This window comes from Pantherophis guttatus, chromosome 16, assembly GCF_059756535.1.
Source record: "Pantherophis guttatus breed Tessera chromosome 16, ASM5975653v1, whole genome shotgun sequence".
NCBI lineage: Eukaryota > Metazoa > Chordata > Lepidosauria > Squamata > Colubridae > Pantherophis > Pantherophis guttatus.
In genome coordinates this window covers 19,724,933-19,749,129 of record NC_142078.1, presented here as the reverse complement: position 1 = coordinate 19,749,129, position 24,197 = coordinate 19,724,933, and the positions used below count along the sequence as shown (strand labels likewise).

The 24,197-nt window shown below is 55.6% G+C and overlaps 1 protein-coding gene across 13 annotated transcripts in view; it reads left to right on the top strand.

Annotated features, from left to right (window-relative positions):
- DAB2IP (DAB2 interacting protein) overlaps positions 1–23,979 on the top strand; it is a 70,431-nt gene extending 46,452 nt beyond the window's left edge. For 6 of the 13 annotated variants that reach the window (XM_034436193.3, XM_060683879.2, XM_034436191.3 and 3 more), the window contains 13 exons: positions 8,324–8,477; positions 8,820–8,918; positions 9,401–9,955; positions 12,049–12,193; positions 12,814–12,958; positions 13,408–13,644; positions 14,536–14,737; positions 14,939–15,117; positions 15,580–16,453; positions 17,343–17,483; positions 17,983–18,185; positions 18,380–18,467; positions 20,147–23,979. In XM_034436193.3, coding sequence (XP_034292084.2) covers positions 8,324–8,477; positions 8,820–8,918; positions 9,401–9,955; positions 12,049–12,193; positions 12,814–12,958; positions 13,408–13,644; positions 14,536–14,737; positions 14,939–15,117; positions 15,580–16,453; positions 17,343–17,483; positions 17,983–18,185; positions 18,380–18,467; positions 20,147–20,314 — 3,190 coding nt within the window. In that variant the 3' untranslated portion in view covers positions 20,315–23,979. Of the gene's footprint in view, positions 1–511; positions 645–6,174; positions 6,288–8,323; positions 8,478–8,819; positions 8,919–9,400; positions 9,956–12,048; positions 12,194–12,813; positions 12,959–13,407; positions 13,645–14,535; positions 14,738–14,938; positions 15,118–15,579; positions 16,454–17,342; positions 17,484–17,982; positions 18,186–18,379; positions 18,468–20,146 lie in introns of those variants that run through there. The other 7 variants (XM_087879645.1, XM_087879644.1, XM_087879642.1 and 4 more) reach the window with 5 other exon arrangements.
- Positions 23,980–24,197: the final 218 nt, after the last annotated feature.

Below are 24,197 nucleotides of genomic sequence, written 5' to 3'. Positions count from 1 at the left end.
AATCAGAGTTTTGCAAACAATGGTTGAAAATCTAGGTCACTTTGCATGCGATGAGAGGGAGTGTGGGATAAAGTCTTTGGAAGGAAGAACATTCTGTTTGGGGATGTCCAAATTAGATGCAAATCCCGCAGCATTTAGGACGGATGTTTTCAGGGTGGGGGGACAGAGGGAGGCCGGGCACCGCCTGCCCAGCCCGGCCCTAATGTCAGAGTTCGCCATCTTTCAGCCTGTTAGGAAGCAAAGCTCCGGAAAGCTAAAGGCGATTTCTCTCCTCCTTGCTGAGGCTTCCAGATATTCCTGGGCTGCAGATTTGGGTCACATGGCAAAGGATTTGAGGCTCTCATGTTGCAGCTCCTCCCCTCGCAGGAAAGCGGATGTGGGGTTCCTGAGTTAGTCGTTTTGCTTTTCCACAGCTGTGAAGGGATGTTTTGCATCTGGAGAGGGCAGAAACATTGGTGGCTCCGTGCAGTTGAACTCGGATTCAGCCACAGGAAACGCTTCTGCTTGTCTTGCTGATGGCTGCACACCGACCTCCTTCTTGGGCTGTTCTTCATCTTGGAAACCGTCCGGGGCCATCGAAATGGACCTTCTGCAGAAATGCAATGAGCTCCTTTGGTCTTTCGGGTGCCACAGAGTCAGGGCAGGTTGTTCCAACGATCGCTTCCTTCTTCAGAGGTGTCTGCCGGGGGGGGGGGGTTGGAGACCCCAGGATGGAGGGCTGGGTCTCCTCGAATTTCCCCCCTGCCCTCGCGAATGGCACCAAGCTGGCTCTCGCCACCAAATTGCTGCATTTTGCAATCAAACTTTTCCCTCCACAGACACCCTGGGAGGCGAAAAGGTTAGGCGGCACTGCAGTTTTTCTGGGTGTTAGTGTGTTGCTGCCTATCTCGGTTTGAATTGTCGCAAAGCTGGTAAAGTATAAAATCAGAGTTGGTTCCGAGCAGAGTGATTTATACGTGAAAAGAAAGGAAATAAAAGAGATTAAAAATACTTAAATACACATCAAGTAGAGGGGAAATACAACTCTTTTTGTTTGTTTTGTAAAATTTTGTTTGTTTTGTAAAAAAAAAAACAGGAAGAAATTGGTCAGTTAAAGAGCCACGATCAGTGAGCTGTTGGACAACATTACTTGGTCTGTTGTGTGGATGTTTGGGTGGTTGAGGGGTGGGGAATTGCGGTGGGTGGGAGGGTGTTTGGGGATTGTTATGTGTGTTGGACCTGGTCTTTGGGTGTTAAGTGAACTTCGTTGTATGGGTATACTGTGTATATACGTACAATGACAATAAAGTAGTAGTGGTTGTTATTATTATTATTATTGGTTAATCTTTAGTGAGATTCACAGCCTTTGAGGCTGGTTAATAGCTCAGCAGCTCGAGTCCTAACCAAGGACCTAGGAACTGTTAAGGTATCGTCGGAGGATGTAAGCTGTTCCGAGTAAGGTGGTTTTTTGTAGAGTCAAAATGTTCAAGTCTGGTAAATTTAGAATTTCTAAATAGCGGGGTTATTATTATTATTCATTAAAAATGAAACTCAGTCAACTGAACATTCAAAAATGCATCACAAATACCATGAACTGGTGCTAATGGCTGATAGGGGTTGCTGCCAGCGTCCTAGGGATCAACCAAGGACCTTCTTAAGATGTACCATGTTCTGAGTAGTGCAGTTTTTTGCAGTTCCGCTGGTGTGATTGCAGGAAGCTGCAATTTGCTGATTTATGTTATAAAATTCTTGGACATGGTACCAAGTGCCCCGATGACAGTGGGTATCACTGTGACATGTTTCATCCATAGCCGTGTAGTTTCGATGGCCAGGTCGCGATATTTCGTGATTTTTTTTCCCGGTTCTTTTTCTTCGACTCCGGCATCTCCTGATACCGCGATGTCAATAAATTGTACGTTTCGGTTTTCGACAACTGTGATATCTGGCGTGTTGTGTTCCAACTGACGATCCGTCTGTATTCAAAAGTCCCACAAGATCTTCACCTTCTCAGTTTCTATCATTTTTTCCACTTTATGTTCCCTTGTTGTTGTTGTTGTTGTTGTTGTTGTTGTTATTAAATTGCTCTTTGAAAAACAGAGGCTCCACTTGGTTCTCTGGGAAATCCCCAAATCTCTCTTCCCCCCCCCCACGTCCTATTGGCAGTTTAAGGTGACGTGGACCCCATGGCCTTAAATTGCCAGTTGTCTTTTTTGGGGAGGGGGGAATCTAGCTGATATTTTTCTTCCATGTTTTGGATAACTAAACTTGCCACCCCCAAAGAATCTGTCTGGGCCTCTTCTTTTGCCCCCTCCCCCTTTCTGCAAGGGGAGGGCCAGGAACTCTGAGGAGTCCATGTCATTGCTCCACGGTGATTCATTAATGATAAATTAATATCTAGTTTACAAAAGCCTCTTGCTGTCGAGCCGCGTTTCCCAGCCCCTCTTCGCTTTCGGTGGGTTTGACAGCTCTACCAGGGGCTCAACGCTTGCTTAAAAATTGCTTTGTTGGTCCCCAAAGTAATTTGACGAGTCTGTCAGCTATTGATTTAAAAAAAAAGAGAGAGCAAAAAAAAAAAAAAAGAAAGAAAAGCAGGCTACCTGAAATTATTCAAGAAGATTCGGGATGACTTGGGGAGTTAGAGAGAAAATGCGTCTCTGTGTGAAGTTTGGCAGGAAGCAAAGCTGCCTCTGAGATGCTTTTCGTGAAAAGGTCGATCTGGCACCGAAAGGGAATCGAGCTGAGATTCTGGGCTGGGGCTGTCACGGGGTGGGGGGGTGTTAGAAAGACGGGCACTGAATGGATGGGATTTGCAGGATCATCCTATTTATCAGGCACCTGTCCAAGAGGAAGCCCCCCCCCCTCCCCATCCAGCATAGAAGGAAATTATTGCTGGTGGGCAGGCAGCTGCTTGGATGCCAGGGAAGGCTGCCTCCCTCTTGTGCCCTGGGTAGATCTTGCCCCTGCCCCACAAGAGCCACACAGGGAGGGGAAGGACCCACCCTGTTTGGGCCACATGGTCTCAGCTCCTGCTTCTCCAAAATGTTTTGTCTCCCCTGACTTTTCTCCATTTCCCACCTTCCTTTTCTGCCCCCCCCTCCCTTCCAGATTAGCCAGAGGGACCAGGCCAGGGTGGCAACTGGGAGGGGGCACCCTTCAGCCAGGGTGCATTCTGCTCCCTTGGGGCTTTTGCCCTTGCCCACCCATCTGGCATGGCAAACAGTGGTCGGGAAATATTTCTCTCCTCTGGAAACGACTTTCCTGGTCAGAGGCGAGAGGGACCCGTTTGTCAGCCTCGCCCAGTTTCACTGGCAGACCGAACCTGAGGGATTGCCAAGCCCCACCTCGCCAGGCCTCCCTTGGAGCCCCACCCAGAGCATGCCCGGGTCAGTCTTCTCCAACATGCCAGCCGGGCTCTCAAGAGCTGAAATCTTTCCTGTGCGGGGAGGCTGCAAATGGTTTTTGAAGTGAAGGAGCAGATAGAGATCTGAAAATCTCCCTTCCTTCTTTCTTTCTTTCTTTCTTTCTTTCTTTCTTTCTTTCTTTCTTTCTTTCTTTCTTTCTTTCTTTCTTTCTTCCTTCCTTCCTTCCTTCCTTCCTTCCTTCCTTCCTTCCTTCCTTCCTTCCTTCCTTTCCCTTCTTTTCCCTTCCCTTCCTTTCCTTTCCTTTCCTTTCCTTTCCTTTCCTTTCCTTTCCTTTCCTTTCCTTTCCTTTCCTTTCCTCCCTCCCTCCCTCCCTCCCTCCCTCCCTCCCAAGCTGGGGGATTAGAGAGCTGGCCCTATCCTTGAAGGGTGGACTGACTCTCCCAACCAGCTCCAAAATTGAGAGGCACATATAAATATTTCTGATTCTGAGAGGAGGAGGAGGAGGAGGAGGCCCAGATTTTCTGATTAAAAGCTGCAGAATGAGAGAGGCCAAGGCGGGGGGTGGGTGGGGGGGGTGGGGGCTGTTGGGGACTGGAGCCCCAGAATCCCATCAGATTTTTCTGTATCTTTTCTCAGTTTGGTGACAGCTTGGAGCTCCTGTGAACACACATATTGCATGGGCTCCCAGCCATTTTCCCGGCTAGCCAGGCTGAACGCCAGCCAAGATTTTTGCTCTGCCTGGGAAATAAACAGTGAGCTGGAAATGAGTGGTCATTGGCGCTCTCCGGCTGTTAAATCTGTTTTAAAGAATTCCCTCGTTCTTGGGAAAGCAGAGGTGGTGGGAACGGAGGCTCCGAGGCAGTTCTTGGTGGGCTTCCCTGCCCAGGTGACTCTTCCTCTGCCTCTCAACATCTGGGAGCCTTGAAAAAGGTTGCCCTTGACTGCATTGTGCGGGGGGGGGGGCTGTCCTTGTCTTCCATTTCTCCCACCCCTACGCAGTGTCTGACCTAAGAGCAGCAGCCACTGTCTTGTGGCAAGGAGTTCCACAAGCTAATTCTATTTGCCTCTCTTAAGATGGTGGGGCAAACACCCCCCCCCCCGCCCTACCTTGCTGTGCATATTTGGTGAACCTCTATTGGGTCTCTCCTCTTAGTTTCTCCCCACTTCCTCCAACCCCCTCCCCCCCCAGAAGAAACTGGCCCAGAGCTTTAAGAGGGCCGTGTGCCAGGGAGGGCGGGCTGCCCCACAGCTCTCTATTTTGCAAGTCCCTCCTGGTGCTTCCCCCCTAAAATACCTCACGCCCCAGCGGGTGATGCCCTCACTGGCAGGACAAGGGCTGAGCCCACCCGGTCCGCCTTGTTCTGTGGAGGTGGTTCGGTCTCCTGCCTTAATGGTGCCATTGGCGTTGCAGCCTCTCTTCTCCTGGACTTGGGGAGCTGCCTCCACCCCTCTCCTGGGCCTGCCAAGGGGCCGCTTCCTGCCACCGGTAGGTGCCCCTGGCTTGCTGAACCGGTTGGGGCACCAGAATTCCTTGCCCTGGAGACAGGAGAACACCCACGCCTGCCCTCCTCCCTCCCTCCCTTGGTCAGCACATTCCAGAGGCTGTGGTGGCATCAGAGCCAGCTTGCAAATGGTCTGAGGTTCCTCCAGGTCTCTGTGCGATCGACGGGCTGGGTCTTTTTCCTCCTTGCCAGATGTTTGGGTTTTAGTTGCTGGAGCCTCGAATTATCTTGGGACATCCTTGGGGGGGGGGGGGCTCTGCTTTTTCTGGAGGCCTCGAGGGGCTTGACAGGGGTGGACTTTCTGGGTAGGCTGTGGTGCCTCTGCAAGGCGCAGAAAGCCCCCCCACCCCTCCCGGAGCCAAGGGGGAGAGGCTGGGCACGGAGGGAGGAGCAACGTCCAAGACTGCCAAGGACAGTTAGGCTCTTTGGCTGGGGGGTGGGAGGGGTGGGGGGTGCAAAGACAGGCTGGCCCGGCATACCTGCAGCCGGTAATGGGGGCACCCACGGAGGGGCCTTCTGGGGCCAGCTTCAGGGCACAAGAGGCTTGGACCCACGGCCAAGGGTTCGTGGCATTCTCCAAACCAGCCTAGCTCAACTCCGCCAATGGCCTCTGGAAAGCTGCGAGGCAGGAATGCCAGCAATAAATCCCTTTTCTGCTCTCATGGCTAATAGCGGATGAGAGGCCTTCCTTCCTGCCCGAGGTTTTCTAATCCCATTTTTTAAAAAAGGAAGCCGTGGAAGCTGGCGGCAGCGTGAATTCTGCAGTGACAAGCACTGCCCTTCGTTTCGCAGACAGATCCTTCATCCCATGGCTGGGATGAATCCCAGCTCCTCCCTCGGCCATCATCCATTTCGGGGGCAGTTTCTCTCTTCTTTGGCAGTGGGGAGGGTGGGTCCCCTTTTGTCCTTCCTGTTCCCCCCCCCCATCCCCTTTCCTGCTTTGGATGAGTGAATTTGTAACTCTTTGGCCCAGAAGTTTGTTCTGTGCCACCCTTCCCTTCTCTTTGCCCACTTCCTCCGGGCATCGCCTCCGCCTCCTGCCCGGTTTGAAGCCTCCAGACTCCCTGTTCAGACACAAACACACAGACCCCGCAGGGCCAGGGGTGTGTGTGAAGAGCGCATCCTGGCCAGCCCGGGGAGGGGGCCCGGCTTGCCAGTGTGTGGATGTTGACATTAACAGCAGATGTCGCTCCTTTCCCCAGCTACAGAGCGGCCAATCAGCGCCAGCACCACCAGGCTGCCATTGCCAGCCTCTCTGCCGCCCAGGCAGTGCCGAGAGAGAGGCGAGAAGGGGGTCAGAAGGAGGGGTGCGGCGGGAGGGGGGGGACAGAGGCCTGCTTGGGCTCTGCGTTTGGGAAGGAGAAGCTGCCCGTCTCCCGTGGGGCAGATGTTTGGCAGCCGGGCACCCCGAGAGGCAATGCGTTGGAGCAGGACTTCTCTCCGGGTAAGGAGACTCGGGCTGGTGGTGGTGGGGCTTTTCACTCATCCACATCAGAGAGGAAGCCAGGGTGGGGGGGGGGACCTTCTTGTCTTGCCGGGCACTCACTCTCCTCCCTCTTGGGCTGCTTCTGTGCCAGCCGGGCTTTTCCTGCTGAGCTACAGGATGGTCCCTGACCCCCAGCTCCAGCCCCTGGCTGCTCTTTGGGGAACCAGAGGAGGGAGCTGGGCAGCCCCTGCAGCAGGAGAGCCCAGCAGGAAGGAAATGGGTTAAATCAGGGTTGGTTGGAGAGAATATCGCAGGGGTTTTAACGATGCCCAGTCTTGCTGACTTCCCGTCCAGAGGCTGGGCCCTCCGTTCCTGGAAAGCGCCGGCAATTCTGCACTTCTCAGTGCCAGGCGCATCCCAGCCACCACTGTTGGGGTGCGAAAGGCTGCCGTTTGGGGTGACCAGCCAGTTCCCGACCCTTCCCTCTTCACAAGAAATGCTTGATAAATTAATTAGCACGTTGCAGATTGGCCCAAATAGCTGCCTTCCCTTCGTTTCTGTCGCTCCAAGGTTTAAAGGATGCGTCTCCTGGAAGAGCAAGAGGAAGAACGATGCATGCCAGACTCTTGTTTTGAAACAAATATTTGCCCTCAATCCACACGCATAGAGATGTGGCTAGAAACATCCATACATCTGCATGTGTTTCCTGTCTGCGTATTTGTTAGTCTAGTCCCGCTTGTGACTATTTCTATCTCGCGTGTTAATCAATTAACGGATATGGATCGATTAAGCACTGTATTAGAGTAATTCCTTTGCAAGTTTCCCACATCGACCGACCGTTGGGGGAGGGGGAGGGGGGATTGGGGCAATGCAGTCATTTTTGGGGGGGGGCTCTTTGTGGCTTTCTGATTTGCAATTCGCTCTCCGGCAAGGGAGGATCCGGTCAAGGCTTCTCTCTCGGTGGTTCAGTAGCACCCAAGTCCCACTTCCCCTTCCCTGCCCCCTTCCTTGGAGGGCTGTGAAGTGTTCAGATGACCTGCCAGCCCCTCTGTGTGCCTGTGTCTCTGTGTGTGTGTGTGTGTGTGAGAGAGAGAGAGAGAGAGAGAGATCTGGATCCTGTAGAGGAAAGGAGCCATTTTCGTCTGGGTAGCAAAAGAATCAGGAGATCTGGTTGGATAAAGGGCAGCTGATGCCTTTAACAACATGTGTTTGTCACAAAAGGTTCTTCCTTCCAATTTGTTCCCCCTCCCACCCTGCTGAGCCCTCCCCCCCCTCCCCTACTCCGAGCCCAACAATGGCTATTCTTCCTCCCACATTGTCCCACAGCGAACTTCCTCTCTCTCTGGGGACAGAAGGAAAAGGGGGCTGGACACCCCCCCTCCTCCTGCTTCCCATCCAGAGTCTTCAAAGGAGTCTCCAACCTGTGAGCCCAGAGACTGGGAGGGGTGGGGGTTAAATGAGCCCCAGATCACAATCAAGCCCCTATCCCTCCCAAAAAGTGGGCTGGAAAGAAATCACCCACCAGACAGAGGGAGGACTCTGCTTCTCTGGAGATGCCAGGATCGGCCCCTGAAGTCAAACTTGTCATATCACAGCTGCCCCCCCCAGCAGACCCCCCGCTAGCCTAGTCCAGCCCCAAAGACTCCTTTTCCTGCCAGCCCAGCTCTCCTTCCTTCCCGCTGCCCCCCAGTGCCCCACTCGAGGCTTCCTTCGCTCGTGGCCACCCTGCTGCTCTCTTGCCTTCCGAATTCCCAGCTTTGCCTTCTTCCCTTTGTTCGGACTTTTCCTTCGGTTTCCACTGCAGGTGGACTCTCGGTTGCCTGACTGCCGGTGGGTGGGTGGGCGAGGCGGGTGGATGGGTGATCAAAGGAAGTAAATCTTGGCAGTGGCTGCTGCTTCCATGCTGACCAGGCCGACTCTGCTGCAAAATGGGTTTGGGTGAGACACAGCGAGGGAAACCTTCTTGCAACCCTTGCCTGCGCTGAGAGGCCGCTGGAGATGCTGAGTGCTGGAGGCTCTTCTCAGTCCCTTTTCTCTCTCCCCCACCCACCCAGATCCCATCTAATGCCGAGGCTGAAGGAGTCACGTTCCCACGAGTCACTGCTCAGCCCTGGTAGCGCGGTGGAAGCCCTGGATCTCAGCATGGAGGAGGAAGTGGTCATTAAGCCTGTGCACAGCAGCATCCTCGGCCAGGATTTCTGCTTCGAGGTGAGGGTCATGCTGGGAAGGGGGGAGGGAGCCTTGAGGGAGCAGGAGCACCGGTGGATGGAAAGCAAGAGGGCTGGACTAGATGCGGGTCCTACCTGATTTTATGATGCACTCTGAAGATTAAGCATGAAACCTCCACAGCCAGAGGCAGTCTACCTCACTATCAACTTCATGAGGGTAGAATCGGGAAAGGTGGCTGTTTTTTGACTGTGCTTCCCGAACATTGGATCCCATTGGCCCAAGCTTGATGTCAGTATCCAACCAATGAAGACCTGAGGGGGTTGCTCTTTCTTTCTTGCCCGGAGACCCCCACGGCCATCAGCTCTCTCTCTCCTCTCTCAGGTGACAACATCGTCTGGGAGCAAATGCTTTTCCTGCCGGTCTGCAGCAGAACGGGACAAATGGATGGAGAATCTGCGACGAGCCGTGCACCCGAACAAGGTAGTGTTGTGGAAGGTCTTTGGCAAGATGTCCCTTGTTTGTTCTCCCCAATTTTCCAACTTCCTTTAAAGGAGAAAGCTAGCAAAGATAACAGATCTTGTAGTCTGGTAGAATGTCAGTTCACTGAACACTTTGGAAAAGGTTCATGTCTGTTAAATCTAAGAGTCCATTAAATCCAAGTGTCTGTTAAATCCAAATGTCTGCTAAATACAACTGTACACCATTGGTGTCAGTTTAGTCTACCTATATATAATTGATGTAAATGGCATTATTTGCACAAGTGTCTCCACCCAATTGGGACATTTCTCTGATGTATCTGAATATTCAGTAAACCAAGGATTTACTGAATATTATCCAGAAGTTGTTTTGTTAGGAACATGGATAAAAATTCTCAAGAGTACAAATTGTTGGCCTGACGAGATCCCTTTACGTATCTATGGAGATGTAATCCCATAGTCACTTCTTCTGCATCTCCTTCCCAGGACAACAGTCGGCGAGTGGAGAACATGCTCCAGCTGTGGATTATCGAAGCCAAAGAACTGCCCGCAAAGAAGCGTTACCTGTGCGAACTCTGCCTGGACGAGGCGCTCTACGCCCGCACCACCTGCAAGCTGAAAACGGACAATGTCTTCTGGGGGGAGCACTTTGAGTTCAACAACCTCCCGCCCCTGCGGAGTATCGCCGTCCACTTGTACAAGGAGACGGACAAGAAGAAGAAGAAAGACAAGACCAACTTCATCGGGCTGGTCAGCATCCCGGCCGGCTCCGTCACGGGGCGCCAGTTCGTGGAGAAGTGGTACCCGGTCGTGACGCCCAACCCCAGCAAGGGCAAATCCGGGGGGCCCATGATCCGCATCAAGTCGCGCTACCAGAGCATGAGCGTGCTCCCCATGGAAACGTACAAGGAGTTTGCAGAGTACGTCACCAACAACTACATGGTTCTCTGCTCCGTGTTGGAGCCGCTGCTCAGCGTCAAGAACAAGGAGGAGATGGCCTCGGCCTTGGTCCACATCCTGCAGAGCACGGGGAAAGCCAAGGTAAGGCCCTCAAAGGAGACGAACCCAGCTCTGGCCCAGCTTGGGCAACTGATCCTTGGTGTCTACAAACCATCACCTCCCCGTCACCTCCTGACCTCCCCGTTACGTCCCCTTGAATCGTTTCGACTTCACGGAGTTGAATTAAATTGCCACAGAACTGTTGTGCCCATAAAAGACGGAGGGCGTGAAGGTCTTGGCAAAGCTTGGCAGGTGGGCCCGAGTCCCTGTTCCCCTGTGTGCTATCTGGACTGCTGTTCCTGGGACAACACCCACCCCCCTTTCTACCCTGAGGAAGGATGAAGCAGCCCATCAGCCCCTGCGGGATGGGCTGCTGGGAGAGAGGGCTCCTCTGGAATTCTTGAGAGCTGCTGGGTGGTCTCTGGTCTCAACCACCCTGCCAGGCAGTGGCCCTGGGCGTTTGCAGGAGGGGCAACCTGGGGCAGGTATGTTCTCGGGACCCCTCCCCATGGATGGAATGCACAGCCAACCCTTACAAGGACCCCTCCTCTGCCTTGTTGACACCTCGGAGAGCGCTGGGGTTTGCCGGCCAGTTGTAAATCCAACTGGCGCGGCAGCTGCCTTCCGCTCAGAGTGAGGAGGGGGATTGGATAATATTTCTTACAAGAGCTGTTAGTCCAGCTAATTATGGCTTTAATCAATTTTACGAGCGCAGTCAAGGTCCTCCTCTCGGGAGTAATCTGCCCTTCTGAGAGGCGTCAGTGTTGGCCAGGGAGTTAGCACGTGTATCCCCCCCCCCCGCTCCTCCTCAATCTGGTCCTCAAGGAAGCCTCTTTCTTTGGGGTCCCTGCTGGAGCCCCTTCCCCTGGGAGCCCTGAAGCTGCTGCAGGGCCCCAGTGCATCCCCCATCTGATTATTCCTTTGCCAGCTTGACGTGAAACACACACAAACTGCATTGCCTTTGCTGCTGTTCTGAGTGCAGCTGCTACTCAGATAGAGTGCCTTAGCATATGGGGGCTCCAAATGGCTTCGAGGGGAGAGCTGGACATAGTAACATATTGGAGCCGACGCATGGATTAGGTTGATGGGCACTGGAGTTCCACACGGGTCAGTGGCAGGATTCCTTACCCTCCCTGCAACCCTCAAGATGTCCCCGGGGTTGGCACTGCCCCACTGAGCCTTTGGGGGGGGGGCTGCTACCTCCAGAGAAGCAGGCTGCCCCCCATCCTGGGGGTCTTGGGCATTCAGGGGAGATGGCTGGCATTTGCTGAAGCAGGGAAACAAACGTGCCTGGGGGAAACAAGGGCAAACCATCGGGAACCAGAGAACATTTTGGGGAGGGGGTGCAAAGCTGCAGCTGCCGCCAGCCGGCCACGCACCCTGCCCGCTTTCAGGGCTCATAGCCGCTCTTGGTCCTAATAGCTCCTTGCTCGTAAAATCTGCCGAGTCTGCAAAGCTCAGAGCCCCCAAGGGGGGAAAGCGTTGCTGTGAGACACCCCCCCCCCACTCCTGTCCCTGCAGAATTACTTGGGGAGAAGCAGGTGAAGGAGAGAGAGAGAGAGAGGGAGGGAGGGAGGGAGGGAGGGAGGGAGGGAGGGGCTCCCCAGGGAGGACGGGGCTCGTCCCTGAACTCGGCTCTTCAAAATAATCGCTTCCCATCCGCCTTCACACACACACACACACACACACACACACACACACACACACACACGGAGAGATAGAAGGAGGGCAGTTTCCAGCCCGGCCAAAAGTGGACCAGGGGGGCTGCACAGAGTTTGGGTGCTGCTGCCCCCCAAATATGTGACAAGCAGGGACGCTGTGATGCAGAAGTCCATCCCTTCTTTGGCCTTGATACGGGGGGTGGGGGGGTGTTCCCAGCAGGTCAGTCCAAAAGCAAAGCCATCCTCCTCCACCCCAAAGCAGCCAGGATTGTGGGCAAAACAGGCGGGGAAGGGAGAAGAATCCAATGAGCGCAGCAAGGAAAGGAAACCAGTTTGAACCCCAGGGTGTTTCAGAGCCTTCCAGGCAGGCAGGGAGGGAAAGAGGGAGGGAGGGAGTGAATGGGGTGGGGATAGGCAGTGCCCCCTGTGCCCAGCTTGGCACTTTCTCACCCCAGTGGACGCTCTCCTCCGCAGGACTTCCTGACGGACCTCATGATGTCCGAAGTCGACCGCTGCGGGGAGAACGAGCACCTGATCTTCCGAGAAAACACACTGGCCACCAAAGCCATTGAGGAGTACCTGAAGCTGGTGGGCCAGAAGTACCTGCAGGACGCCTTAGGTAAGATGGGGGGATTGGGCCCTGCCTGTCCCCCCCCTCCGTAGGGGCTTTGGGGCAGCAGCTGTTGAACCTGGCCTGATGGAAGGTGGAGCTTCTCCAGTTCCATTGCAGGTTCCTTGCGGAGCTGAGTTGCTGCATGTGGGGACTTTCTCCCTGAGATGCTAGCTTTCCAGCCCCAGCTGAGAGGCATTGGGGACAGGGTGCTCAGCAACCCTTACCCACCGAAAGGAGACCTTCTCCTAACCTTCCCGGCTCTTCACAGCCAGGAATCGCCAGAAGGCATGTGGCCCTCAGCTGCTTTGCTGCACGGCTTCTGCCTCGTCTTCCTTGGGATTCTGCTCGCTCTAAGCCGAGACAGCAAAGCCGATTTCTGCTTGGGGGGGGCAGGAGCAGGCGGGGGCAGCACGGAACCCATGAAATGGAGCCGTGTAGTTTTGGGCACGGGGAGGGGGGCTTTTGCATGGGGAAACCTGTCACTGGAAGGACCTCTGCAGCGTCTTTACATCGCTCCCCTGTTCCCCTCTCTAGATTGGCCCCTTAACTTTCTTTCCTTGGGCTCCCCCAGAATCTGGGGCTTCACCGGCTTCCGTTTTTTCCCCCCCTCCTCCCTGTGCTCGCAGGAGAGTTCATCAAGGCGCTGTACGAATCGGACGAAAACTGCGAGGTGGATCCCAGCAAGTGTTCCTCCTCGGATCTCCTGGAGCACCAGAGCAACCTGAAGATGTGCTGCGAACTGGCCTTTTGCAAGATCATTAACTCGTACTGGTAGGTGGGTTGCGCTGCCAGAGTTTCCTTGGGGGTGGGAGGGGGAGACAGGCAGGAGTTTGCTTCGTGCCCGAGGACTCCAGAGAGGTTGGGGGGCAGGCAGAGTCCCAGGAGGACTGCTCTGTCCATGCTCCAAGGCTGCTGGCTGCATTTCCTTCCTCGGCCACGGATGGGGAGGAGGGAGGAGCAGAGGATCTTGAGGGATCTGGCAGCCTTGGGGCCAGGAATCCCCAAACTTGGCAACTTTAAGACTGGTGGACTTCAACTCCCAGAAATCCTCAGCCGGCCATGCTTTGCGACTCGGCTTTATTTCGGGAGAGATGCCCAGGTGGCAGTGCCCTCCGTTGTCCTCCAGATGCCCGGGGCCCAGAAAGGGAACATGGCCGTCCCCTGGGGGCAGCCGTTCCTCCCACGAAGCCCCTCTATAACCGGCCTCCCTCTCTCCGCAGCGTCTTCCCCCGGGAGCTGAAGGAGGTCTTTGCCTCGTGGCGCCAAGAGTGCAGCAGCCGCGGCCGGCCGGACATCAGCGAGCGGCTGATCAGCGCCTCCCTCTTCCTCCGCTTCCTCTGCCCGGCCATCATGTCGCCCTCCCTCTTCAACCTGCTCCAGGAGTATCCGGATGACCGCACTGCCCGGACTCTGACCCTCATCGCCAAGGTCACCCAAAACCTGGCCAATTTTGCCAAGTAAGGCTCCTCTGGGTGGATCGGCTGATTTGGGGGTGGTTGTCATTGAGTGGCCAGTTTGGCACTGTCAGTTTCATCCCGTGAGATCATAGGGACTAGAAACCTGAAAGTGTCAAGATTCCCAAGCTCCGCTCCCCCTCATTTCCAATTCAGAGTTTGGTCTAAAGGGAAGAAGTCATCTGCCTCCCAGCCTTCTGCACACACACACTTCTCTCCCCCCCCTCCTCCCCCCCATTATGAATTTTTTAAAGCCTCTGAAAGCGAGAGAATCAGTTGCTGGGGTGGAGAATGAGACAGATCCCAGCCACTCTGCCAGCTTGCTACTTAAGCCCAGAGCTTTGCTGGAAACAAATCCCTCCCCCGGCTTTCCTGGCTAGTTCTGAGCTGCTTATCCTTAAAAAAAGAGAGAGAAAGAAAGAAAGAGAAAGAGAGAGAGAAGGAAAGAAAAAGAGAGAAAGAAAAAGAGAAAGAGAGAGAGAAGGAAAGAAAAAGAGAGAAAGAAAAAGAGACAGAGAGAGAAAGAGAGAGAAAGAGAGAGAGGAAGAAAAAGAGAAAGAAAGAGAGAGAGGGAGAGAGAGAGAGATCATAGACCTGCAGTATTGCAGCTCCCAAAATTCAGGGCAGGGCACCATGTGGTTCCTCTGCCTGGCTGTGCCCACTCACTCCCTTGCCGCGATCAGTGCTTAGCTTTGACCTTTGTCCTAAGTGGGGGGCCTGCAGCTTCTCCCCCACTGCCCAAGCCTGCCTGGCCCAGGTTCCCCCATTTACACGGCATCTTCCCTGCTCCTTAAAGTGCCCACCTTGCCTGGCTTTGCCAGCTTGGAGATGGCAGTTCTATTCCTGCCGGGCGTTAGCCGTGTTCCGATGGTCCTCCTCTGCCTTGGGCCGCAGGTTTGGGAGCAAGGAAGAGTACATGTACTTCATGAACCAGTTTCTGGAGCACGAATGGACGAACATGCAGCGCTTCCTCCTGGAGATCTCCAACCCGGAGACCCTCTCCAACACGGCCGGCTTCGAGGGCTACATCGACCTGGGCCGGGAGCTGGCCACTCTGCATTCCCTGCTCTGGGAGGTGGTGGCACAGCTGGATCAGGTAATGCCCTGATGCTAACCCGAACCCCTTCACGGCACAGCCAAAGGCTGGGGAGACCCACATCCAAAGCGGTCCCCAGAGGGCCCGGCGGAGCTTCCTAGGTGCCCCAAATGGCCTCCGAGGGGGCCAGCTGGGACTGCTCCGAGGGTGCCGTGGCTGGAGGCCTTTCTAGAAACGGACCAGCCTTTTCCTCCCTTGCAGAACACGGCCACCAAGCTGGGTCCCTTGTCGCGCCTCCTCAGGGACGTCAACGCCGCTCTGAGCAACCCGTCCTGCGTGCAGGTCTCGGTCACAAGCGACCCGGCCGCCTCCACCCCAAATGCCGGCAACGGCATCTCTGTGGGGCTCCAGAAGATGGTCCTTGAGAGCGACCTGTCTGGGTAAGAGCGGACGAGCTGGTCTTGGCGGTGGGAGCCAGGGAGGGGCGGCAGGGAGGCGGTCCTGGCCTGGTGAGACCCCCGTGCGCTCTGGGGACCCAAAAGTGGAAGAGGCCGAGGTTGATGGGGGGGGGGAGGCAAAGTTCAATTGCACAAGCCAAACACATACACACATGACAGACCCCTTGGCAGTGCCCCACAGGACAGGGAATAACGGTGGGCGAGGGTCCCTGAGGGTGCAAAGCTCTCCGGGGAGGGTTCCTGGCGGCGGCAGCATGTTCTTCTCCTGAGCCTGGCGGATGTGATGCGCTTGCTTGCTTGCTGTCCTCTGCGTAGCGCGTTCTTCTCTCTCTGTCTCGCTGCCGTTTCTCCTTTTCTTCTTTTTCTTCGTTGTCGTCTTCTTCTTCTTCTTCTCTTCCTCCTCCTCCTTCCTCTTCTCCTTATGCATTTTTATTTCCCCCACAGTCTGATAGATTTCACACGGTTACCGTCTCCAACCCCTGAAAACAAGGACTTGTTTTTTGTCACAAGGTCTGTGGGGGCTCAGCCGTCGCCCGCCCGGAGCTCCAGCTACTCGGAGGCCAATGAGCCCGATGTCCAGATGGCCAATGGCAGCAAGAGCCTCTCCATGGTGGACTTGCAGGACAATCGTCTTTTGGATGGCGGGGGCGGCGGGCTGGGAGCTGCCGAAGCGCTCCCCGAGAGCCACCCCTCCGCCGGGCAGGCCTGGGGCACACGGACTCAACAGAGTGGCGCAACGGGCACTGCCACCGTGCGCCGCTCCGCACAGACGCCCACCACCCCCAATGCCGAGAACGCCCCTGGCCGGCCACAGCTGCTGGCCCCCCTCTCCTTCCAGAACCCCGTCTACCAGATGGCGGCCGGCTTGCCGCTCTCCCCCCGGGGACTGGCTGACTCGGGCTCCGAGGGCCACAGCTCGCTCAGCTCCCACAGCAACAGCGAAGACTTGGCAGCGGCCACCAAGCACGGGTTCGGCAACCCCAGCGTCCCGGAGGACTTTGCCCGGCGTGCCGGAGAACTGGCCCGCCGGCAGCTCTCGGTCACCGAGAAGGGTGGGCAGCCGACGATGCCCCGGCAGAACAGCGGCGGCCCCCAGCGGCGGATAGACCAGCCCCCGCCCCCGCCCCCTCCCCCGCCCATCACTCGGGGCAGGACCCCTCCTTCCTTGCTGAGCACCTTGCAGTACCCCCGGCCGGCCAGCGGGGGCCTGCTTTCCTCCTCGCCCGACTGGCCGGGCAGTGGTGCCCGCCTGCGCCAGCAGTCCTCCTCTTCTAAGGGAGACAGCCCCGAAATGAAACAGCGCACCATGCACAAGCAGGTGAGTGGGGCAGCCCGGGGGCCGTGGGAAGGCGGGCCAGGCCATGAGCCCCGCACAGCCCCTCTGATGCGCACTGGCTTCTACCCCCCTTTTCCTGGGTCTCTGCTGCCCGTGTTGGCCTCGCTGGCCACCTCTCTCTGCCCGCTGCTCACCCAGCACACAGGATGCCCATTTGAGATTTCTGTGTGCTACTTCTGCCCACTCAGAAGGTGCCAGATGTGTCACCAGCCCTGGGACCATAGTGGGGGAGCTGAGCTGCCCCCCACCCCCCCGAAGCACCTCTGCCTTTTCTTATCAGTTAATGCCGTAAATCTTGGAGTTGTTTGTCCACCTTCAGCCCCGTCAATCTCTGCCTGAAACTCAATTAAGGGCCACGCTGAGCCCCTTGAAAGTATGGCTCAGCTTTTGGGCCCCACGATAGCTGCTCTGTGGCCTGGGGTCTTCCCCAGGCTGATGTCCCACTCCCATTTCTACCCCTTGGTGGGAAGGCTTGCAGTTTGCATGTCTTCTTGGGGTTCTTGGCTTCACCTCCAAGAAAGCCGGCCACCTGTGGCTGATCCCCCCCTTAATTGTCCACATATTAAAAGCGCCCCCCCCAACAGAACATCCAAAGGGGGTCTCTGCTTCGGCTAAAGCAAAGCATCTGAAACTACGTGAGATGCCCACCTCCCTCGCTGAAACCCCTGCAAAGCCGGGGCCCGTCGAACCCAGCCCTCCCACCCCTGGCAGCCTCCAGCCGTGCCCAGGAGCACCCCCACCCCAGCAGGGCCGAACCCACCCTCGGGCAACCCCTGGAGTGAGAGGGCCATTCTCCACCCCTCTGTTCCGCCAAGGGCGTCGTGTCCACTTCGCCTTATGCCTGACGCCCTCTTTTCTCCCCACGGTGCAGGCCCCTTCTCCGGTGAACCCCAATGCGCTGGACCGCACGGCCGCCTGGCTCTTGAACATGAATGTGCAGTTTCTGGAAGAGGAAAATGCCGAGCCGGATTGCAAGCTCAGGAGTAAAGACGAGCTCAGCCAAGAGGAAAAGGTAACGGAGGAACCACAGCGGTTTTTCCTTCAGAGCTCCTGGCCCTGGGAAGACGGAGAGACGCTCGGTCATAAGGCCGTGCACTAGCTGGGGGGGAAAAAATGCACCCCTTGGACTTCCTCCACCCCCTCCCACTCCCTTTGCCCCTTCTGCACTTCCCTCTCGCCTGCCCTGCTCACCCCATTCTCCCGGGGGTGCCCCACCAAGCCTGGGCATTGCTGTCAAAGAAAGGAGCATGTTTGTAGTTCAGGGATGAAACGAGGAGACCTTGGTGCTCTCTGAGCTTGGTGGCTATACTTGCAGACATTTCATGACCCAACTAGGGAACAAAATCAGTGGTAGAAAGGAGTGGGGTTCTTGCATTCCCTTCTCGCACCAATGGTAGGACAGACCCCCTGCCTGCTTTCAGAAAAGGTGGATGAGGGACCGCGGGGCTGCTGCTGTGGCACAGCTGGCCTAGCCCCGCCTTTCCTCCCTTCCCCTCTGCCCCCCTGCCCAGTTTCAGCAAGACGTGGCAGTGCTGCAGGACAAACTGCGCCAATCTGCCAAGAAGCTGGAGGAGTACGAAGTGCGCTTCCGGTGCCAGGAGGAGGGCACGCAGAAGCTGGCGCTGGAGTACCAAGCCCGGCTGGAGGAGAGCGAGGAACGGCTGCGGAGGCAGCAGGAAGACAAGGAAATACAGATGAAGGGCATCATCAGCAGGTAAGTGGAGGGGGGGACATCCTGTGCCCCCCACAAAGTCACAGGGGATTCCTCCAGCGGGCATCATTCCGACCGGCAGAGCCCACGCGGCTCTGGCATTTAGACACGCATCCAGGGTGTCCAAAAATGGAGGGGGAGGGAAGAAGGGGAGAAAGGCTCTACCATTGAGAAGGGACCCCTTTTCCCACCCCCAGGCTGATGTCGGTGGAGGAGGAGCTCAAGAAGGATCACGCGGAAATGCAGGCGGCAGTGGACTCCAAGCAGAAGATCATCGATGCGCAGGTGGGGGAGGGGGGGCTCTCTCCGAGCTGGGCGTTGGGGTGGGGAACAGGGTGGGTGGTAAATGCAGGGAACCAAAAACAGACGAGGAATTACTTAGGAGTAATTCCCTTTTTGCTGCTTGCTGGGAGACGGGAATCTTGCCAAAGTAAAGCACAAATCTGTGTAACTCTTTAAGTGTATCCTGAGAACGGCCAGGGAGGGGGCTCTCTCTCTTCCTGCCTACCAAGAATTCCAGGCTGAGCTGCCTCTTGGCACCTTGGGAAACACACACAAAACTCCCCACCACCTTCCACCCCAGGGGTTCCTCCCCCCCCCTTTTCAGGAAGAAGGTCAGACTAAGGAGCCTCCTGGCATCTCGTTTCCCCAGTGTCAGGTGGAGCTTCTGCCCACACGGGCGTTGGTCCCCTTGGCATCCAGGCAGAGTGACGCTGCTGCTGGGAGGGCTATGCTACCTGAGCAACTCCAGGGATTTGCCCGGCTCCTCGTATCTCCGAGGCGGCCATTCTCCGCAGCCCTGGCCCATTAGAGGCAATCAGAGATGCTGCTGGCCTCAGCAAGAGCCCCCCACCCCCCGCTCATCCATTAATTAGTCCACCGGCTGGATCGATTCAGGGTCGAGAAGCAGAGACAGCCAGGAGATCTTCATCAGCCGCCCGAGGCGAGGCTGGAGGACAAGCACCTTCCTGGGGGAGCCTGCCTCTCAAAATCACGCCAGGCGAGAGCGGAGAGACAGAAGCTGCTTTGCTGCAAATCAATACCGCAGGCGCCTTCGTGGGAAACAAAAATGTTGGGCGCCGGAAAGCCTAGAAAAGAGGAAGAAAATGGCCCCCCATTCGAAAAAGGGGCCCGTGTCCCCGTTGCCATCTCTCCTCCTGGCCTGCCTGCGTCCCCTTGTCCCTACTTTGGTGACTTTGAGAAATGTGGACTTCCAGAATCGCACAGCCGGCTGGACTTCAACTCCCAGAACTCCCCAGGTAGCATGCTGGAATTCTGGGAGTTGAAGTCCACGCTTCTTAAAGTCGTCAAGGTTGGGAGAAACCGTCCCAGAGGGATCGTGGTATTGTCAAGGCTCTGAAAGTTACCGTATTTTTTGGAGTATAAGACGCACCTTTTTCCCCCCTAAAAGGGGGTGAAAATTTGGGTGCGTCTTATACACCGAATGTAGCCCCGCCCACCCACTGGACCCCACCCTTTGGCCTCTGCCTCCCAGCAATTTACCTCCTTGCAGCAAGCAGCAAGAGGAACAGCTCCTTTCAGCTTCAGCACAGCCTAATTAGCACAAGTTCATTGACCCCGACTCTCAGCTCTTTCAGGCTGCAGGGATTGCCGTTGCCTATTGCTGCGTGGACCTCTGCTGCTTGCTGCAAGGAGGTAAATTGCTGGGAGCAGATTCTTTTTTTTCTTGTGCTAATCAAGCTATGCTGAAAACGAAAGTAAAGCAGGCTACTTGCTGCAAGGAGGCAAAATTGCTGGGAGGCAGAGGCAGATTTCTCTTTCTTGTTTTCCTCACCAAAAAGGGTAGGTGCGTTTTACAGTCCGGAGCATTTTATACTCCGAAAAATATGGTAAATTGCTTCCTGTCCCAAATAACAAAAAACGCTTTAGCTGCGGGAATCTTTCCGAAGTAGGAAAGGGGCTCCTTTTGCACTGACTTGTCTGTGTCCCCTTTTGCCACCCAGGAGAAACGCATCGCTTCCTTGGACGCGGCCAACGCCCGGCTCATGAGCGCCCTCACGCAGCTGAAAGAGAGGTACAGCACGCAAACCCGCAATGGGATCTCCCCCACCAACCCGACTAAATTGCAGATCACCGAGAGCGGTGAATTCCGGAACAGCAGCAGCTGTTAACCCAGGGACCGGTTGCTGCGGGCGTGCAAGAGCGAGAGGAGAGCCAAGTCGAGCGCCCAGGAGGGGTGAGCTACCTGGCACGGGCCTGGCACTCCCCTGGTCCGCCTCCTCCAGCGGGCAAAGCCAAATGGACCTCCCCCCGAGCCCTCCTCGCCAGCGGCCCCTGGCCCAGAGATGGCGCTGGTTGCACAGGAGCCTCCAGCCGAGCAGGAGTGAAGCCAGTTGTCCAAAGAAGATGCTTCAGCAGCAAAGCCGGGGCACTTCCAGGAATGCGGAGAGACTTCTGATGCGCCCAGCATCCTGTTTCAGCAAGTTCTCCCTGATCCGTCACACCTGGCACTGCCACCACCCTGGAATTTGCCCTGCTGGGCGCTGCCACATCCCACTGAGTGCTCGTACGGTGCCAGGGGCCTCGTCCCCCTTCGTCCGGGGCATGGCACCTCCTCCCAGCCCCAACAGACCTCATCAGGGAACGGAGGAGGAACTGGGGCAGCTCAGGGGCTCCATCATGGGCAGAAGGAGTCTCTGCAGAGGTGTTAGGTGCGTCTCTGTGTGAATCCCTGAAGAATGACCGCCAGCCAGAAAACCTCAACCCCAGCCAGAAAGTTCAAGCTCCGTTTAAAGATGTTCCTCTCTCTCTCTCTCGGTTTAAGTTTGCAGAGTTAATTTGAGGGGGTCAACTTTTATCAGCACGGATCCCCTCTTCCAGCACTTATCCCCCGCCCTCCAAGCATTTCTGCCCCCAGGGCTGGAGACAAGGCCAAAAATAAAGGGCAAAGGGCAGAAGGAAGCATCAGTTCGGTGCAGCCAGGAGAGGAGTGAAGCTGACTATCTTGCATCTAGGCACAGGTTTTGCATGCCGTACGCTGCAAATGCAATGAATTAGCTCAGCGGCAGAAGGCCTGTTTGGCTCACCCTCAGGCTGGCGAGACCCAAAAAGTTTGAAAAGGCGGTGAAAGCTGCGGAAGGCCCCTCCCCCTTGCCCAGCCCTGCCCAAGCAGCAAAAGCGAGAAGCCACCGGATGCGCTCCTGGGGCATTTCGGAGGTCCTGACATCCCAGGGAAGAACGGTCGTGGCCACAACCTCTGGCCGAAGGGCTCTTTTGCTGTGCCAAACAATAACAGTGAAAAAAAAATCAGCTTCTTGCCACTGAACGAAACTCTAAAGCCCAAGAAACAAACCCACACCAGGGCACGGTGCAATAGTGTGTCGGGGCATATACCAAGGCAGTCAAATCTCTGGCGGGGTTTGCAAGAGGAAAAAACCCAGCCGCTTTGCCAGCCTGGGCCTCCGGGGAGGGGTGTTGGGGTAACGGCTCCCCCCTCAATTTCCTAGCACCAAGGGAGCTGCCGTCCCACAGATGGGGAGGGCCCCCCTTTCTAGAAAGCTGCTCACAAAGGGGGGGGGTGTCTGCTTGGCGGGGCCTCTCGCATCCCAAGAGGGCTCCAACTGGCCAGGGAGGGGCCGCCCTGCTTAGCAGCCCTGTTTCTCCAGCAACGTGTATGGCAGGTCCCTGCATGATGGTTGCCGGAGAAGCACCAGAGGACGAAAAATAACAGCCTCCCTCGCGTATGAAGGCCGGTAACTCCCTCTCTTTTTTCTTCCACAGTCTGCGTTAGGAATAAAACAGCCCAAAGCCCAAAGCAGACCTTTCTGGAGTCCTCTCCTCTTTTCAGGGGGTGTGGGTGCTGCGTGGGAAGCTTGCCACCTCGACGAGGCCACACAAAAGAGAGTAAACGAGCAAGGACGCGCCCTCTGAAAAGTGCCACCCCCTCCCCTAATCTGAACCGCTGGGCAGCCCTAGCCGGGCTGGGGGGCCCGTCTTGGCAGCGCGGTCCGTTGTGAGACGGGGTGCGCGAGGTGTGTAGGAGGCAGCAGCCACGGAGGAAGGCGAAAGAAGCCAGACGTTGAATCCCTCTTGCTCCAAACGCTTCTCCGCCGCCATCCGGCTCGGCTGCGTGCAAACTCCGGCCCCGGGCCCTTCCCCAGAAGACCCGAAGTTTAATACTGACAACACCCCCCACCTGGGCCCGAACATTCGCAGACAATCATGCTGCTTTTCTGCACCCCGCTTTCTCTCTCTCTCTGTCTCTGTCTCTCTGGGACGAAGGAACCAATGCATAAAGATCAGTGGCACCACTGGACACCTCCAAATAGCCGTTTCTTGCCCCCCCCCAATTCCCCAGGTGGCCATTTATAAGGTGGGTGCCCATCACCAAGAAGGGTGCATGCAAAACGGAGCACAGATTTCCTAGGGCATGGTGCCCAGGCAGGGTCTTAGGCAGCCTGGGCAAAGCGGCAGGGGACTGGGCACCTTTCCTTGCCAACCACTCCCTGGGGTCTTGAGGGGCCTTGCCATCCCACAGCCAATCATCCAAAGCCCTTCCCAGCCAGCCATACCTTAAGTAAGGGGGCACTTTCCACTGCCCTATCCTATTGGCCCTGCTGGGGGCTTTCCAGGGCGCTGGGAACATTTGCCAAAGGCCATGTCACAGAAGCTGGAACCTGCCCCCCAGGAAGCCCTGTCGCCTCGCCCACCAGGGGCCTAAGATGCCAGGAGGGACCCCCTCTGCCATCCGGGGTTCAGTCCAGCTTCCGGTGCCTCACTTCCTCACCCCTCAAGCCTGGGCAGGTGGGAGGGCACCCCAGCTCCGTTCCCCCCATGGGAAGAGAGGCCTCCGCTGCCCTTTCGTTCTTGGGGTTTCCTTCCCCCTTTTCTCTGTTCTTGAACTTTCTGCCATATGAACTTGTTACGATCTGCAAGGTTTTCTTTTTTACAACTAACCCTTATATAATACACTGATCTTTAGAAGTTGTACAGGTCCTCTTTGTAAAATGGAGAAAGATGTTTTCAAGTATCGAATATAATGTGCCATTTTTTATTTTATTTTATTTTATTTTTTGCCTGACAATACAAAAACGGCTGCTTTGATTTGGGGGAGCCCAGCACAGTGTTACAGCCACGCAGGGGGAAAACGGGGCTGGCTCTGTCCAAATTCACCCTTTGAAAACCCAAATATGGATGTTTCCACTTGGTTCTGGTGGTCCAATCCCTTCTGCTGGTTTTGGAAGTGAGCTTTGTGGTTCCTACTAAATTTGGAGGAAGAAAAGGTGGATACCAAAAAGGCAAAGGTGCATTTTTTCCAAATTTGACACTTGGGCCCAAGCCAGCTTCGTGGAAACAGCACTGAGGTCCTGAGGGCTGAATCGAAGACCCTGTGGGGGTGGGGCACTACACAACTGTTCTGCACCACTTGGCATACTATGCCACAAGGGTCTGCGTGGCTTTGGCACGTGAGGGGATGCAGGGATTGGGCCCCCATCCGGAAGATAGGAGATAAAAGGCTTCACCAAAAGCCCCAGGGTGGGTGGTCTATTGGGGAAGGGCAGTGATTTTTCCACCAAACGGGACTCCCTGAGGTTGCTTTGTGGTTTGGCATCCACTATGTGAAAAAAATATATATATATATCTCCATGTGGTCTCCTTTCCCTTTTCCCTCCTGGACAGCAGCACTGTATCTTCAGATATACCTCTCTGGCGCCCACAAGCGTCCCTCTTGCTCCCTGTTCAAACCAGTCTCCGTGTTTTATAGCCTCTTCTAAAAGAAACCAAGCAAAAAAAAAAATGACAATAATAATAATTTTTGTAAGTATGTTTAATAAAATAATAATAACGAATAATAATAATAATAATAATATGAAGCCGAGCGGCAGGACTTGCTGAGTTGTTTCCTTCAGTTTTGCGTCCGAATAATGTACAGAGAACGTAGTTTGTGTCCAGAGCAAAGAACCATGACGTGTGCGTGCCATTTATGTACATTTGCAATTAGAAAAAATATTAAAGATTTATTTAGCTATTTTATTCAAGCTTTTTTTCCGTGCA